This window comes from Sorghum bicolor, chromosome 1, assembly GCF_000003195.3.
Source record: "Sorghum bicolor cultivar BTx623 chromosome 1, Sorghum_bicolor_NCBIv3, whole genome shotgun sequence".
Classification (NCBI taxonomy): Eukaryota; Viridiplantae; Streptophyta; class Magnoliopsida; order Poales; family Poaceae; genus Sorghum; species Sorghum bicolor.
Window position 1 is genome coordinate 17066744 of NC_012870.2, and position 19092 is coordinate 17085835.

General features: G+C 40.3%; 2 protein-coding genes and 1 long non-coding RNA gene across 6 annotated transcripts; 2 read left to right on the top strand and 1 right to left on the bottom strand.

Moving 5' to 3' along the window:
• LOC8065151 (geraniol 8-hydroxylase) lies at positions 1095-6878 on the top strand. Its single transcript, XM_002464313.2, has 2 exons — positions 1095-2043; positions 6100-6878. The coding sequence occupies exons 1-2, from the start codon at positions 1153-1155 to the stop codon at positions 6703-6705; spliced, it is 1497 nt and encodes a 498-aa protein (XP_002464358.1). The 5' UTR covers positions 1095-1152; the 3' UTR covers positions 6706-6878.
• Positions 10250-18827, top strand: LOC8065682 (geraniol 8-hydroxylase). The gene is made up of 2 exons (XM_002464314.2): positions 10250-11597; positions 18042-18827. The coding sequence occupies exons 1-2, from the start codon at positions 10557-10559 to the stop codon at positions 18645-18647; spliced, it is 1647 nt and encodes a 548-aa protein (XP_002464359.2). The 5' UTR covers positions 10250-10556; the 3' UTR covers positions 18648-18827.
• LOC110432025 lies at positions 12339-16583 on the bottom strand. 4 transcript variants are annotated; one of them, XR_002449480.1, is made up of 7 exons: positions 16232-16513; positions 15191-15288; positions 14033-14114; positions 13805-13894; positions 13618-13730; positions 13294-13528; positions 12339-12790 (listed from the first exon to the last, which is right to left on the bottom strand). It is a non-coding gene; the product is annotated as an uncharacterized LOC110432025 (long non-coding RNA). The 4 variants fall into 4 exon arrangements; XR_002449479.1 differs by having other exon boundaries at positions 13805-14114; positions 16232-16583; XR_002449478.1 differs by lacking the exon at positions 14033-14114 and having other exon boundaries at positions 16232-16498.

The window sequence follows — 19092 nt, forward strand, 5'->3', positions numbered from 1 at the left end:
TAAGGAAAGCAAGAACTAGAAATTGCTCTATATAACTCTTACTAGTCACAAATCCTGCAGGGATAGCGGAAATCATGGTTTTAAGCTATGCCTCGAAACCACAACAAAAGGCAATATAAACGCATAGGGAGTTTGGATTTGGGGAATCAAAAGGAGAAGACATTTAGTTAGCAGTAGCAGGCAGGGTTAAAGGTTTGCTGGCAGCAAGAATTTGTATGGAACACTAGAAGGTACTATAAGCATTTGGTTACACGAATCATGAAAAATCGGAGGTCGAAATGCAGCAGGATTCAGTATGTCAGGAAGTCTAATCTGCATTATTTAACCTTTTAGCATAGGTGCTGTAAATCCTTGCATAGACAAGCATTATTCGACAGTAGAACGCCTAAAAGATACTTATTTATTTATGCCATTTTTATTGTTGCTTGTGAGTAATTTATGTATTTGTGGCTTCCAGACGTAATAATATAGTCATTTTGTACTGTAGAGATTATATTTTAGTAGTAATTTGCTTTTTATGATTTGGTGATATTTATACATAAGCAAGTCAGTGCATTAATTTGGCAATCGCTCTCATTTAAAAAAAAAGAAAGAAAAAATCCTAGCGGGCCCGGCCTTGCAGAAAAGATCACTAGGCTCAGCGGCAGTTTGTGACCAGAGTATCACCCGTCAGCGAAGGCGCACAGCCTGCAAATTTTCTTTGCGGCACAGACCGGCCCACTTGTAATCTGACGTGGTTTTTATGAGAGTTAACGTGGAGACTCCTTTTAAATCTCCTCTGTCGTACCACGTCATATGTTCTCTACTAATTTCATTTGAAATATCAGCCATTGGAATACCATTGGAATAAATATTAGATCTGCTCTATATAAATACTCTACCAGAATCATATATGATGAAACTAAGTTTTGACACCACTAACATTTTTAATATAATTTCTACATAGCCTACCAGAATTTAACAAAATTCCAACAGTGACACATAGTAGGTATTCAATTGTCTGGATCTTGGACGGAGCTTTCGCACTGTTGCATGGAAGAATCGAGAAAAAAACTGAGTTTGACAGCTCTATGGATTCAATAAAGAGCCGCACAGGCTCATCACGCATACACAACATACACAGGTTCTGTTCTTCCACAGTTCGCAGATAGAATGGCCGAGCTGCTCTCGTGGCTGGCATGGCTTATCGCCTCCCTCCTTGCCGTCTCCTTCCTTGATCACCTAGCACATCCACGCCGCCGCGGCCTCCCACCGGGACCTCGCCCTCTGCCCCTTATCGGCAACCTCCACCTCCTCGGTGACCAGCCGCACCGCTCCCTTGCGGGCCTCGCCAAGCTCTACGGCCCGCTCATGTCCCTCCGCCTGGGCACGGTCACCACGGTCGTCGCGTCCTCCCCGGAAGTCGCCCGCGAGCTCTTGCAGAAGCACGACGCCGTCTTCGCGACGCGGTTTGTGCCCGACGCCATCGGCGACCATGCCAAGAGCTCCGTCGTCTGGCTGCCCAACGACTCGCCGCGCTGGCGCACGCTCAGAAAGATTATGGGCAAGGAGCTCTTCGCGCCGCACAGACTGGACGCGTTCCAGCACCTCCGGCGCGAGAAGGTGCAGCTGCTAGTCGACCACGTCGGCCGGTTGGCTCGCGCCGGCGTCGCGGTGGACGTCGGCCGCGTGGCGTTCGCGACGATGCTGAACCTCCTCTCGAGCACCATGTTTTCTTGCGACCTGACAGACCTTGACGACCATGGCGAGTCCAAAGGGTTCCAACAAGTGGTGACGGAGATCATGGAGGCCGCGGGCTGTCCGAACATGTCGGACTTCTACCCGGCGTTCGCGGCTGCCGACCTGCAAGGCCGGCGCCGGCGCTTTGCCGCGTTGCTTGCGCGGCTGCACCAGGCGTTCGACGTGGAGATCCATCAGAGGCTGCACGCCCGCAAGGCTGGAGAACCACGAAAGGGCGACTTCCTTGACCTGTTGCTGGACACCGAGATGGACACCGATGCCACGGGGAGGCTTGATCATGACACGCTACGGTCGATCTTTACGGTATGCACATCTGTGTTTTTACTAGTTCTTTTATTAACACCCACATTTTTTTAGATATAAGGGAATATCATCGTTCAATAATGCATGTACGTAATGTATGTTTTGGAAAATCAAGCTTTATATACATTTAGATAGTGATTTAATATGTTTTTTAATTTATAACTAAACCCACGTTTAGTTCTTCGAACTAAAACCATAGTGGAACTCTAGTTACATGTGCTGGCATACTATATGATGAAAAGATGTACTACAACGTAGAGGATTTTGGAGAGACAGACCTGGTTAACGAAGGTGGTTGTTGGGCAGTTTTGGTCACAGCCTTCGAAAAGGGCCACACATAGGCCTTGTCTAGTTGAAGAGGTGAAAAGTTTTTAGATATTGTAGTATTTTTATTTTTATTTAATAATTATTGTCTAACTATAGACTAATTTCGTCTCGTAAATTACAGGCAAACTGTGTAATTAGTTATTTTTATATATATTTAATGTTCCATGTATATGCCGCAAGATTTGATGTGACGGAGAATCTTGAAATTTTTTTAGATTTGGATGAACTAAACAAGGCCATACTCTACACAAATATCCGCTCTATTAATCATTTAGCACGGCCGCCTCTATTAATCATTAATTTACAAAGATCATCATCATAAGACACTCACCTCTATTAATCAATTGATAAGTTAAACTTTTTAATGGCACTCCCAATGCAGAAACTATTATAGTTTCTATGGACATTAATTGTACTACCACCTAAGTATTTTGCTGATGTGGTATGGTAGTTATTGAAGAGAGAACAAAAATCATAGAAACCGGGTCTAAGTTAGAAACCATGTCTACATGAGAACCAAGACATGAAGAGATATGATTGGTGCAGAATGGAGAAAGAACATATGTGATTGGATAGAAATTATTCATTGGGACCATGGTTTCTAAATGTAGTGTCTATAAAAATTAATGATTATAGAAACTATATGTAGTTTCTAGTATTGGGACTGTCCTAAAACCAATCTCAATGGAAGTTGAGTTTCTATGGGCATTAAAGATGCTAACATGGAACTATATTGATGACGAGAGAGATAACAGAAAGTTTTATGAGAGTAGAAAAAGTTTGATAGGGATGAACTTCTTTTGTACTGTTTCTAAAATATGAGTGTATTAGAAACAGAACCATAAAATCTCCACTAAGGCCTTGTTTAGATCTAAATTGTTTTTGAATTTTGATACTATAGCACTTTCGTTTTTATTTGACAAACATTGTCCAATCATAGAGTAATTAGGTTTAAAAGATTCGTCTCGCGATTTACAGACAAACTATGTAATTAGTTTGTATTTACATCTATATTTAATGCTTCATGCATGTATCGCAAGATTTAATATGACAGAGAATCTTGAAAAGTTTTTGATTTTTAGGGTGAACTAAACAAAGCCTAAGACTGGCCTAAATGACCTTGAGCTCCCATAGCACCTTCGTACCTCGCCAGTCCACGTTTGTTGACTAATTTCTAAGCATACCTTAAATGCGTCTTGAGTTGAGAATCATCAATTTTTTGGTTTCTACATTACTCCCTCCGTCTATGAAAGAGCTAATTTCTAGAGTTGTCCTAAGTCAAACTTTTTAAACTTTGACTAAATTTCTAGAAAAAAATGTTAAGATTTATGGTATCAAATTAGTATCATTAGATTCATCATAGAATATATTTTCATATAATGTGTATTTTATATTATAGATGTTGTTATTCTTTTCTATAAAGTTAGTCAAACTTTAAAAAGTTTGACCGGCACGGATCCTAGAAATTGATTTTTTCGTGGACGGAGGAAGTATTAACACAGGTGGACCACTTAATTATTTACGGATCGAGGCAGGCCAACCGACTACTAGTGATGGTCAAGATCTAACTTTATTTAATTTTATTTATTTATTTATTTATTTATTTATTTGTTGATCATGACAAGTGAAAAGTTATGTCCCATATATGTTGAACTCAAGGAGTACAAAAACTATATAGAGTTTATAAAAGTAATTTATATACAGTTAGGCCTTATTTGAATATGTATATATTCATCTCAATCCACGTGTGTTGAAATGAATTGCGGTAGAATTAAACTAGATTTCATTCCAACACATGTGTTGAAGTGAAATTAAACTAAATTTTTATTCCAGTCCACTTCAATAGTTCAACACATATGGATTAAAGTGAATAAACGTGCATTTAAACAAGGCCGCAGTGGTATTCCTTGGCGTATATACCGTTCAAGAGAGGGTAGAAAATCGTCTATTTCATATGCCTTACATGCACTCCTTGTGGACATAATACGCGGTGCCAAATTTGTGTTAAACTTTTGCAAGGTTGGTCAGCGCCACAAAAAATGGTTTCTAGAATTCCTGAGAAGCCTACAATTTTCCTTCAAAAGATTGCAATGATAATCCTGACGTACAGTAACCGTATAACCAGATCGAGCGTGACACTTTGTAATTTAGCATGTGTTCTATGTTCAATCAATACTGTGGGGCTACCTTTGGGCTGCTGTCATGAGATTTTGTGAAAATGATCCACCACGTACATAGAAAAATGAGGATTATTGTGTAGTGCATCCAAGATGGTATGCGCCATCGAAGAGTGTGACACTTGTCACAAGTGATTGCATTCCAGTGAACACACACAATAATCCACACACACACACACACACACACACACACACACACACACACACACACACACACACACATATATATATATATATATATATATATATATATATATATATATATATATATATATATATATATATATATATATATATATATATATATATATATATATATATATATATATATATATATATATATATATATATATATATATATATATATATATATATATATATATATATATATATATATATATATATATATATATATATATATATATATATATATATATATATATATATATATATATATATATATATATATACTCTCATGTCTATATCTCTAAATTTAAGGTGTATATGACTGACAAAATGTATATAGACGAAGTAGATCATATTAGACTATCTAGGGTGATATGTATGTTAAGTATACATACATATATAGAGTATGTGGTTATACTTATAATATATAATATAGTAGTGGTATTTTAGTAATATATTAAAAATATGAATTTCCTTAAAAAAATTTCGCGTGAGATCTAGAGTATCTTAATATGAGTTATAAACATACTCAAACCGATAAATAAATATCAATACATACACAATGTGGTTTATTTAAGATGAGAGTACCTATATGTGCTACTGGATCTATTCTACACCAAACTGTTATACTGAACAAAATTCAGTATTGTTTAGTACTCGTGTTTTAGTATTTTTCAGTATTCCGTAGTCCTGGATGTTAGACTCAACGATACTATATATATATATATATATAGTGATGGTGGTGTGGAGACGGCTTCACGCCGTCCCTAATTCTCACCTATTTGAATGGTTCGAATATATTGTCTTACTTGGTTCTTTAATTTTTAATATATATTACCATTCTAAACTTATTCTCTATTGTCTGACAGTTAGAGAAAGACGGACTAAAAAATAGATGGATAAAAAAGAGACAAATTTTGTTTTTTATTATTAGATATAAATTAAAATATATATTAAAACCCTAGATTTTAGTTCGCATAAGAGGTATATATATCCTTTAGTATTATCATTATGTTTGAAGTTGTTAAAGCTTAATTTTTATCTCTAATTGTCGCTGTAAAACATCAACAATTAATGTTACATAAAAAAGGGTATCAGACACCATCGTGGAAAGTATCAAAAATAGGCATTTTACATATACAATCGGCAGAACCATACAAGACCTCCCTCTCACCAGGCTGAAGAAAGTGAAGAGTAAAAACAAGTTGGTAGGCTGCCACTATTTCTTTGGGAGATTCTACAACTTCTTGTGAAAAATCATACTACTTTTATTGAACAATTTCGAATATCTACATCATATTTTTTGATGTCCCTAATATTCTGCAATGGTTGAGACTGTTAATTTCATAATATGATCATGTTTTAGGATTTATTTGCTGCGGGAAGTGACACAAGCTCTAGCACAGTGGAATGGGCAATGACGGAGTTGCTTCAAAATCCAGTCTCAATGTCTAAAGTTTGCAATGAGCTTGCAGGAATTATTGGCTCAGGAAGAAATCTTGAAGAATCACAAATTGTCCAGTTACCATATCTTCGAGCGGTTATAAAAGAAACTTTTCGACTCCATCCTCCTGCTCCGTTATTGTTGCCACGTCAACCTGAGACAGCAACAAAAGTAATCGGTTACACAATACCTAAAGATGCTCAAGTACTGATAAATGTATGGGCAATGGGTCGAGATGCAAATATATGGTCTGAACCAGAGAAGTTCATGCCCGAAAGATTTTTGGCAAAGACCGTCGATTTCAAAGGTGGAGACTTTGACCTCATCCCGTTTGGTGCAGGACGTCGGATTTGCCCTGGCATGCCATTGGCTATTAGGATGGTGCATCTGGTGCTTGGATCACTGTTAAATCAATTCAAATGGAAGCTTCCAGCTGATGTTGAAAGAAATGGAGTTGAGATGGCAGAAAAATTTGGGGTGACACTAATCAAGGCTGTGCCACTCTACGCTGTAGCAACACCAATTTGAGTTAACCAATAGGTCAGCACAACTGTATTTTGATCATTCTTATTGTGCAATAATGTATTAAGCACATCAAACAATAACGAGACACACACGCACCAACCGCCAGCTGCATGTATTTATCCTAAACATAAACAGGGTTTATCAATGGTTTAACTTTGTATTTAGATATATTTGTATATCTAAGAGCATAGCAAGCTACGTATATCTAGAAAATTTAAAATGTCTCATAGTTTAGAACAAAGAGAGTAACATTTATGATACCAAATAAGTATCATTATATTGATTAAAAAAATTGTTTTTGTAAAAATAATTAAAGACTCAAATATTAAAATTTTTTCCATAAACTCCATTAAACTTTAAAATATTTAACTTATTTAAAGTTTGGGATTGTTTCTTTTGTGGAGGGAGTACATATAATGTAGGCCCTATTTGTTTCAGCATTTCTAAGCTCACGTACAATTTGAGCATAATTTTATAATAAACCGTGGTCCACAAAACTCCAAGCATAAAAATCAAAGGTAACACATATGTACCACATTTTTGCTTTTTTTCTCATACTAGAAAATATGCCCGTGTGTTGCCATGGGAAAAAATCTTATATACGTGAGATGCAGATGAACTCTGTTCGTTTTGATGAAAAGCCATAGCAGAAAGTACTTCACTGATTTGTTGTAAGATAAAAACACTATTACATGGCTGATAGATTTGGCTGATCAGCTCAAATGAGAGCAATATAGTCAAATGTAGATCCTAGATATAGAAGTTAGACGTAACATATAAGAAAATTAGAGGGTGTGAGAGAAGGGTGGAGTAAGGCTATTTGGGAAGTTTGGAATGGCAGGGAAGACATGTTAAGTGGATCCTTGTGTTGCGTTATATAGATTACTAAGAAATTAGTACTATTATCCAAAAATATAAGGTATTAAAGTATTAAAGATTTGTCCCAAATCAAAAAAGATAATTTTAGGTTAATTAACTTTCCTAAAACACCTAACACGTGTGTACCTACCATAAGTGTTCACTACCTGACTCAAAATACGGTATATAAGATCTTTTTATAGTGAGGGTTACATTAATTAGTTGGTTTAGGCAATAATTTGTCCTAAAATTGACTTATATTCTAAGACAGAAGAAGTATCCGCGTTGCCATCCATTCCAATGGAGCAAGCTTGCTAATGAGCTGTGAGACAACTACATGTCGAAGAAATTGGTTCTGTGATGATGTTGTTAAAAAAGATTAGGATAAAGTGAACATATACATCAAACATTCTTATACTTATGTATACATACCATATTACCGATACAACACTCATACATGTAAACATACAACACTCATACATGTAAACATACTTATCCCTATAAATACACACACAACTCTGCCACTATAGGCACCTTTAGAAAACTAAGTTGACAACAAGATTCATAACATCTATGAATAGATTACATTTTTATGAAAATAACAAAACTGATTTGACACTTTTCTATTTTTCTATGATATTGATGAATTTTGCAAGATATAGTATTTTAGGAAAAAAAATAAATAAAGGAAAAAGGTCTACATGGGTTTTGTCTAGCCCACAACAAAGCCGGTCTAACTACAAGGATTTAGCCCACGTTAAATTAGAAAAGAAGCCTATAAGAAGAGGCCCACTCGAATGTAGACATTTTGTATCAGGAATCCAATCTATATAAAAAATAATTGAGACCCTCCTACTTTTTGTTTCTCTTTGATATCTTTACATCTGGAACCGAGAAATTGGCTATTATAGGACTTCAAACGTTGGGTTTCTCTATAATAAGACTCTTAACGTTTGTTTCTCTCAAATAGGAGTGTAAATAATTACAATCAGCTCTAATGACATTTTGTTTCTTTTTAATGTCTTTTGTCATCTAAAAATACATGTATTTTTCATATTGACCATATTACCCTTCAGCTATCATATGATACTCAATTCCATCGATTCATCTACGAGACGCGAGACGCCGCACGACGCTCTTCCTCGCACGTGAACACCGCCGAGACGAGCAGCGTCCCTTCCCGTCACCCGCCGCACCTGCACGGCGCTGCTGAATTTGGCTGCTTGGTGACAGGGATGTGCAGATGTGCTCTCGGCTCGCTCGAACCCTCTCCGATAAATCTAGCGCCAATGATCTCATGGTGCAAGGCTGCAAGCCCTCCAATTTCATCGAATTCCCGGCGGCGTCCGACCACAGTTTACTGCACTTATTTTACTGCATAAGTGCAGGTTTAGGAAAAAGGAGAATGGACTGCATCGATATTTCTTAGCTTTCCAGCACGATATTTCTTAGCTTTCCAGCAAAGATTAGCGGCATGCAAATTAGTCCTGCTCGTCTTTTAAGCCATCTGATCTGAAATTGAGGTCTTGCGAAAGGGCGCAAATAAGAAAATCCAAGCTAATTGACACCACTATGCGAGGAGGAGCGTCGTGCGGCGTCTCGCGTCTCGTAGATGAATGGATGGAACTCAGTACCATATGATAGCTAAAGGGTAATAGGGTCAATATGAAAAATACATGTATTTTTAGATAACAAAAGATATTAAAAAAGAAATAAAATATCATTAGAGCTGATTGTAATTATTTACGGTCCTATTTAGAAGAAACAAACGTTAAGAGTCCTATTATAAAGAAACCTAACGTTTGGAGTCCTATAATAACCAATTTCTCTCTGGAACCATGCATTTCTTTCAGTTCTCTTCCGCACTCCTAATATTGGCAATATTAACATAAACGTGAAGGGACATACAGGATTAGCGGTCGAGGCAGGGTATTAACGCGCGAGGGGGTGAGGGGCAATTAGCTAGCAGTGACGATGACATTTAGATCTTTTCCATTGTAGAGAAATTGAGCAATCGTCGTGCCAAACAGGACCTAGGTCAAGGACATTTTAATCAATGATAAATTGCATTAGGTTTTCTTTCAATTGTTTTTGACAATTGCTACACAAAAAACAGTTTGTTTTGGGAGCTGTCGTAAACAACTGATTTTTTCCAACATCGACACCGTCCCTCCACCACCACCCCTTGGCAATAGCCCTCCCTCTCCCTCTGTCGCTGCCTAGTACCGCCTGCCCTCGCCGCCTGGGAGGCTGGGACCCGTGCAAGGCGGCGACACCTGGCGCCTTTGAGTCCGTCGCGCGCAAGGTGCTGCCGAGCTGGGACCTGTGCTCCTCCGGACCCCATCAAGCCTACGCGGCTCACGAGGGGAAGGGAAGGAAAGGGATAAGGTTAGGGAGGGTGGGTTCCACTGCAATTTGAGAACAATCTGTAATTTTTGAGATTTGGAATAATTTGATATATATTTCTCTGATACTTGCAATCCAAAGAAATAGAAGTTGTGTTATCCATATATTTGACTCTGTGCAATAGATTACACTGAAAACACTATAAAACGTTGTACATATAAGTATATAACTAAAAGATAATGTAAATATATGAGTAAAAATCAGTAGTCCGAAGCTTCCAAGACATTCCGTTGCATGATAGGCATGTCCTTGTTTTTCTATTCCTACATATATCATCGACGTGGCAGGTACGGTGCCTAGTATACAGTATACTACTAGAGTTTCAACTTGCTACGACAGTTCTACTGTTAGGCTGGAGCAGCTGCCGTTGCAGTTTCAACGAAGTGGTCAAAGGCGGTGACTAAGCCGCCATGCATGTTTGGTAGCAGCCAATAGGGCGGTGCGAATTCTCTTCGCACCCGTCGCTGTGCACACAGCGGCGATCGAGTCAAACATACAAACATACTGACAGACGCCACCACTCGCATCACCCGTGCGCTCCATGCCAAATTGCCACCAAATTCAGTATTCAATTTGTCAACGTTGCGAGTATGCCGGTGCAGCGATGCACCCGACCCTCCTTATATATATATAAGACGAAACAAGCATCGGTCTCATCTCATCCTGTTGTCATCTATTCATCTCGTTGGACACGAATACGACCGATAGCAGAGCTTAGCAATTATATGGTTATGGGTGCGCTGTTCCCATGGCTGGCATGGTTGCTCCTCTCCCTCGCCGGCAGCATATACCTCCTCGGCCATCTCGTGCACGACCGTCGTCGTCGCCGTGGTCTACCGCCGGGACCCCACCCACTGCCCGTCATCGGCAGCCTCCACCTGCTCGGTAACCAGCCGCACCGCTCCTTGGCCAGGCTCGCCAAGACGCACGGCCCGCTCATGTCCCTCCGCCTGGGCGCGGTGACCACGGTGGTGGCCTCCTCCCCGGCCGCCGCCCGGGAGATCCTGCAGCGGCACGACGCCGTCTTCAGCAACAGGCGGTCCGTGCCGGACGCCCCCGGCGCCCACGCCAGGAACTCGACGGTCTGGCTGCCCAACGCGCCGCGCTGGCGCGCGCTGCGCAAGATCATGGGCACCGAGCTGTTCGCGCCGCACAGGCTGGACGCGCTCCAGCACCTCCGGCGCGACAAGGCGCAGGAGCTCGTGGACCACGTCGGGCGGCTGGCGCGCAACGGGGAGGGCGTCACCGTCGGCCGCGTCGCGTTCACCACCAGCCTGAACCTCGTCGCGCGCACCGTCTTCTCCCGCGACCTCACCGGCCTCGACGACGACGGCGGGTCCAGGGAGTTCCAGGAGGTGGTGACGGACATCATGGAGGCCGTGGGCAGCCCCAACGTCTCCGACTACTTCCCGGCGCTCGCGCCCGCCGACCTGCAGGGATGGCGCCGGCGGTTGGCACGGCTGTTCGCGCGGCTGCACCGGATCTTCGACGAGGAGATCGACGGGAGGCTGCGTGGCCGCGAGGCTGGCGAGCCCAAGAAGAACGACTTCCTCGACCTGCTGCTGGACGCCGCCGACGACGATGACAACACGGCGGGCCTGGATCGCGACACACTCCGTTCACTCTTCACGGTAAGCCGTATATTCACTGCATTGTATGGGGAGCAAGTTCGCATGTTTGGTCAGCCGGATTTTCTGAATTTCTGTCCATACTTCGTTATTATTTTTTTTATGTTGCTGCATTTCGACAAGAAAGAGATAAGGGTATGGGTTTCCCATGTGAACTTTGTCACAAAGGAACGTCTCTTTCATAAATTGGTGTTTCGTCACATTGTCGAGACTCGAGAGATATTGACGTTTTGTAAGATTCTCGAGAGCCATGACCTATTGTCAAATCTATGAAAAAAAACTGTTTTTCTTCTCCTAACATAAATACTATATATACAATTTTATATCTGGTCAAAATGAAACAAATCTGAATTTGACTAAGTCTCAATAAACATATTTCATGATAAATTTAAACATATTTTTTTATACAAAAAATGTTCAAACCTCAAATCATTTAACTTACCACTATCTTAGGCCTGTTTAGTTTCCCACCCAAAATTTTTTTATCTATCCCATCAAATCTTTGGACACATGTATGTAACATTATATATATATATATATATAAACTAATTACACAGTTTGGTTGAAAATCACGAGACGAATCTTTTAAGCCTAGTTAATCCATTATTAACCTTAAGTGCTACAGTAACCCACATGTGCTAATGACATATTAATTATACTTAGGGTCTGTCTAGCTATCTGCTGACAGATTTTTGTTGTCAAAATCTGTCAAATTTTTATCCAATCAACAGATGACAGCTCATCCAAAAAAATCTGACGGATAGAACATTGAAATATCTGTCAACTAAAACATAAATAGATCATCCCATAACGGCTTCCCAAATCCAACATCCATTAACAGCAAAAACAAAACGCACTCTTTTGATTTATGGTACACCCGTAGCTGGCTCACTATACACGTCTCACTGTCGTCACTGCTCACTTCTTGTTCTTGCTCTCTAGCAGCCGCTTCGGCTCAATGTCGCAGTTCACTTGTTGTTCTTGCTCTCCAGTAGCCGCTTCAGCTCGATGAAGATCAAGACCACAATCTGGATCAGGTTCTTCTTCGCGACCTAGGTCACCACCCTCCCTCTGGCCACCAAGAGCACGCTGGTCGTTCCTCTGCCCTCGCCACCTTCCTCATCCATCTCAGAATTCTCTAACAACATGTTGTGGTGGATGCACATCTCCTTGCAAGCCGGTATCTGCAGAGCATCCTATTGACAAAAAAACTAAATCATCACAACTATGGAAAAATAGCAGCTATGAAAGCCATTTAGCTCTCCAAAATCATTTAACACACTAAGCATGTAACATAATAAGCATGAATAAAAAACTCTGGCTGCATGTGCACATTGCAGGTTGACAATCAGACTATAAACACTAATCGAGATGTGTTAAGGCCCTGTTTTGTTGGTGTTGTGAACCGTCACATCGAGTGTTTGTTTGGACACATGCATAGAGTACTAAATATAGACTATTTACGAAACTAAAAATACAGCTAAAGAATAATTTGCATGACGAATCTTTTGAAACTAATAGTCTATGATTGGACACTAATTACCAAATAAAACAAAAATGCTACAATACCTGTTAAACTTTAACACCCCCACCCAAACACCCCTTTAATGGTCATACCTACTATCTAGGTATTAGATATCCAAGTCTTAGTTCATAATGACAAGAAACCATCTGGGTTCTAAAAGATATTGATCCCCACCTAGAGTACAGCCCTTCCACCAGCATCATCAACACTGAGAAAGCCATATATCGCAAACAGCTATATCATCAACACTGAGAAACAGTTTGAGTTGTTTTACGGAATTCCAAAAAGGACAGGTCTTCTGTCTGAACTTCCCTAAGACTAGAGTCGTTGTAGACACCATGTCCAGTGCAATCGTTTAGAACATATATAGCTTCAATAAAACTATTATATACAAGGAGTGGCGCTTTAGCTGCAAAAATGTAAGCAAATGTTAATCAGTGACTTGATACGTGTTAGTTAGTGGCTTCAAAAACAAAAGTTTAGTTCAAAAACAAATACCTTTTTAGATGTTTTCAAAAAGATAGTCAGCCAAATGCCTTATCTTCTCAGACTCATCAACTAAAGATGGCAGAAACCAAAGGAAGAGAACCCCTCTCCATTTTACATAGTCCCTGTGGACAAAAAAAGCAGTCTCATTAACCATGACCCAATATTCAAAATAAAGCATTATAGAAGTGATTAGCACCTGCAGCAACTTAGAGAGTAGGATAAAAACATTTGTCTCCGTACTACTTCACAGGGATCACGTAGTGCTTTTGTTATTTTTGACATATAACTGCAGAAACGTCACACACACAAAAACAAGTTAAGCAACTCAACTAAATTCACCAAGAAAAAACAAAGGTCAAACTCAAACATAAAAACAATAATGCAAATCAACACAACACACATAGAAGTCATCAGCTGCCCGAACCTCGGAGTGCAGCAGCTCCAACAGCAGAAAAAAAAGCAGCAGCAGCAGCTCCAACAGCAGCTCAAAACCAACCTAGAGAAAACTAAAAACAAAGATACACAGTCACACTTACACATAGACCCCCAAAGCTAGCATACAAATACACAAACAACTATAAACTAACAAGAAAAAAAGCCTACAAAAACACACACACAGAGATACTCACACACAAACAAGAAAAAAAGAAAAAGACCCACAAAACACCCACAAACAGCACAAACACACCTAAAGACACACACAGACAAACACACACACACACACAAATATAGCTGCACAAACACACGTAAAGAAACACATGCACACACGGAGACACACACACACACACAAAGACCAACAGAGCCAAAAAACACATGCATCCACAAAAACAAAAACATTCACAAACACAGACACACTTACACTTTCTTATAGACCCACACAACACAAAACTAGCACCCACACAACCTGTTACCCACAAAGAGACATACTCACACTCACACACACACACACCAAACAAACAAAAAAAAGGAAAAAAATGAAAAAGAAAAAAAAAGAAAGGAAAACATAGTGCCCATGTAAACCATAAACAACCACTTAATGATTCTTTGTTAGTAGATATACATAACTATATAGCAGCGACAATGTGACTGATTTACACAGACAAGATAGAAAAATGTAAAGGATGATGCTAATTTGTACCATGAATCTAAGATAGTTGCACTACCATGGCCAAATAATTCTTTTACTCGCTTAGTTGTTTTAAATATGTGGTTGGAACATGGATCTATATAATGCAGTACAATGATGAATATTTTTTATTTGTAAGCATAGTTCCATGGATTGATAATGCAGTCAAGTGACGAATATTTGTTCTTTGTAAAATACGAGAAGTCACAATTTCCACATATGAACTTATCTTTAAAAACAAAGACATGTCCCATAAGCTCATTTATAGGTGTTAAATAATAAAGGAAGCAGCAGAGTACTCTGCTAGTATGTAAGCCTAAGTGCCTAACATAGACTTCTAGAGAGCACTGGTAAAATCTTGTTCTTAGAGCTTTGTTTGATCACAGCCACAATAAATACTTTCAAGCAGAAAATGATATTCATATGAAATACTGATTGTAGAGTAGACAAAATTACCTTCACCAGAACCTTTGATTTCCTCATGATCTTCACCACCTGACCAACATATGAGCCAGGCTCTTGAAGCAACTGCAACTCTTCCCGGAACATTCTAACTGAAAAATCAAAATTGCAAAGCCAAAATTAGAGTATGGTAATCAGAAAACAATAAATGTAGGAGGATGTCCTGCTCCTGAAACAGAGACAGCGGGAATATAATAAATCCTAAACAAAAGCATCATGGTGCAATCATGCAAGTGAATATTACTCCACTAGGTAATGGGCGCATGGTGATCATCAAAGATAATTTCACATGGCAAATTTTCAACTAGAGCCGAATTTAGTTTATGATTTATGTTAGAATGTCACACAATAGGCAGCCACAATACCACAATCATGTCAAAGAAACACAAGAATTGAATAATGATAGATAACCTCAGAAATACATAAACCTGCTTGAAATATTATCCTAACAACCCGACAAAAATGTGGTAGAACAAAATCGAAAAGACAACATAAGCAAACACAGACAAGCAACAACCTAAGCTAGAGCGGCGTGTAGCACGTATACGCAGAGGGAGGCACGCGCCCGCCGGCAAGCCCACTTGGCCTGCGCACACGCCAGCACCTGCCGTCCATGCCTGCCTGTGCACATAGCTGATGCACACACACCCCAGCCCCGCCGCAACTAGATCCACAGCTACAACCCCTGCCGCGACCAAATCAAAAGCCACAGCCACTACTGGGTTTGAAACAACTACCATAGCCACCGCTGAACCAAACACACACACCCACACACAGGTGACGGACAGAGCGAGAGGGCTTGCCGCCGCGTTGCTGCCTCCGGCCCCAGCGCCCGCGCCCGCGCCCTATGGTCGGCTGGCCGCCCCGGTGCACCAACTCCCTACCGCACTGCCGCCCCTCGTCAGCGCATCCGGCTCTGGCCACCACGTCGCCCAACCTCACCCCGCGGCTCGCCCCTCGCCCACCAACACGCACTAGCTCCTCAACACAAAAGCAAAATCAACAAACAAACATACAAAGAAGAAATACACTTACAAAAATCGATGGGGCATGGGCTCTAGTGCGGTCGTCGGCATGGGGGAAGCGGTCCGGAGATCTCAAACCACCGCAGGCCGCGGGCACAGCGGAAAGCGGCGCGCGAGGCTTAGCCATGCCCACCCCACAGCTCGCCGCAGCTTAGCGGACTGCCGCCGGTGGCTCCGCCCCACCCACGGTCTGGCGCGGCGCAAAGCGAAAGCGGCGGCGAGGCCACCACCCGTGACTCTCACGAAGCGGAGAAATATTGGGGAAGAAAGAAGCGGTCAAAGGAAAGAATAACAGGTTATCGGGTTTCGGAAGATCTAGTTCGCGGACCCATCAGCGTGGCGGACCCGTCAGTAAACCTAGATTGCTGCACGAATCTCTAAACACAACAAACGGCCTAGAATCTGACAAATAAAAGATAACAAAATCTGTCAACAGATAAATAGCAAAACTCTTATACTTAATAGATTTGTCTTGCAGTTTCTAGATGAGCTATGTAATTTGTTCGAGAACATTTATCTATACTGAGAGAATACCATCATTAGAGCTTGAAATACATCCTATAAAATACGAGTATTCATACCAAATAGATATATTATGTATCCTGATTATTAATACTAGTAATATTTATAGTTTTTACAAATTTTGTCAAATTTGACTTAAGACTATGTTAAATTGCACTTTTTCGAGTACTCTACTCCCTTTCTTCTAAACTGTATATTCTTCTGAATGTTTTAGGTAACTATTTTTTGCTAAATATGTATTATGTTTAGACAGTAAAAACCATATCTTTAAAAAATATCAAACTGTTTACAACGAACAGAGGAAGTAGTACACACTGTTCAAGACATTTAGTTCGATGTTCATTCTTTGCACATGGGTGTGTGCATGTTTTGGCCAACCGTGTTTTCTGAATCTCGGTGGTCTAAACTCCAAAAGGTCTTAAAAGTATACTTCATACCTTCCAAATTTAAACTGTTTTTGATATTTCCTAAATACATAGTTTTTATTATGTATATAGACATAATGTAAATTATAGTAGATCTAGAAGAGTCAAAACGTTTTATAATTTAAAACAGAGGGAACTGAAGAATTTTGAAACTTGCTGCATTGAGTGAAGGGGATGTTTTCAGACAGCTCTATCGAAACAGAGAAGGTAATATTGTCTCCTACAGAACGTATGATATTTGGTAAAGTTCTCGAAAGAAGTCGGTCGGTCCATTTGCAATCGAGTCGAATAGGGATGCCCTTCCAATCCATATCCACGCCGCTATATTTTATACCTTATCGATAAAAGATGCATACAGAAAAATGTCTAAACGTCTGACGTCCCACCTTTCTGCCTTACCTTTTACTCCATATATAATATCTTATCTTATCTTGAAGACTAAATCATGCAATTTTTCATCATTTTAAAAATAAGTCCAGATAACAAATACTATATAAATTTAGATTTTTGCTTTACCATTTAGTACTGATTAATTTTTTTTGGGAGTTCCGATCTGAATATTATTACAAACACCAACCTTCATCCCTTCCTACTTTTCTAATTATTGGTAACGTTTCTACTAATTAACGGTTCAAATTGTAACTATTGCATTTCTTAATAATTCGCAGAACCATCTCTCCCCCTTTAAATAATTCCTCAATATTTCTTTCTTATTACACTCATGCAAATCCATTATCTATTGCACCCACCGGTCAAAAACACATATGACGTTTTGGATGTGACATGGTGTCCAATGTGTATTTAGTACCACTATTCTCTTTGATAGTATATCATAGTTGGTTCAGAAAAATTAACATCTTGTTTATGTTTTAGGATTTGTTTTCTGCTGGGAGTGACACAAGCTCCAGCACAGTGGAATGGGCAATGACGGAGTTGCTTCGAAGCCCAACTTCAATGGCTAAAGTTTGCGACGAGCTTGCCACAGTCATTGGCCCAAGAAAAAACATCGAAGAATCTGACATTGGCCGGTTGCCCTACCTTCAAGCTGTGGTAAAAGAGACTTTCAGACTACACCCTCCTGCTCCACTGTTGCTACCACGGCATGCTCAGACCGACGTGAAAATAATGGGGTACACGATTCCAGAAGGTTCTAGAGTGTTCATAAATGTGTGGGCAATGGGTCGAGACGAAGAGACATGGCCTGAACCTGAGAGGTTTATGCCAGAGAGATTTCTGGGGAAGACGGTGGATCTCAGAGGCGGCGACTTTGATCTGATTCCGTTCGGTGGAGGACGCCGGATCTGCCCCGGAATGCCGTTGGCGATCAGGATGGTGCATCTGCTGCTTGCGTCGCTGTTGAATCAGTTTACATGGAGGCTCCCGGATGAGGTTGAGAGAAATGGAGTTGACATGGCTGAAAATTTTGGCTTGACATTGACCAAGGCTGTGCCTCTTTGTGCTATAGCTACAGCAATTTGATGAGTCAGTAAGGCATTCTCTGTGGTAAACAGCTGTTTTGTGGTTATTGGTTCCTCTGTTGGTCGATGTATCAATATATCTTACATTTTAGTTTTTGTTTTCTTCTTTGTGTGCTGTTGGCTGGTATAGCTTTGGTAACCTTTGTGAATACGTAATCTTTTCGTGAGAGCTCTGTGCTAACCTTGGTGTAACTTTGTCTCAGTAGCGCTGGGGAGCAGAGTTCGACGGTTTCTATGCTAACGTTCACATCTAGTACACTTTTCAATGCGAATTTAATAGCATAGTACGTAAATATCGTTAAGGGCACGCTTAACTTTCTCCTATCCACACGCACACAGAGACAGAGTCATAACTCACAAGGCACATCAACATCACACGCGCTCCATGCAACCAAATAAAAAATTGTCAGCGGGGTGGATATATGTTACAGGTGATTTTTTATCAC

Coding starts and splice junctions, on each gene's coding strand:
- LOC8065682 (XM_002464314.2), top strand. CDS start 10,557: ATGCCGGTGCAGCGATGCACCCGACCCTCCTTATATATATATAAGACG. Junction 11,598..18,041: donor CACTCCGTTCACTCTTCACG/GTAAGCCGTATA, acceptor TTTATGTTTTAG/GATTTGTTTTCTGCTGGGAG.
- LOC8065151 (XM_002464313.2), top strand. CDS start 1,153: ATGGCCGAGCTGCTCTCGTGGCTGGCATGGCTTATCGCCTCCCTCCTT. Junction 2,044..6,099: donor CGCTACGGTCGATCTTTACG/GTATGCACATCT, acceptor ATCATGTTTTAG/GATTTATTTGCTGCGGGAAG.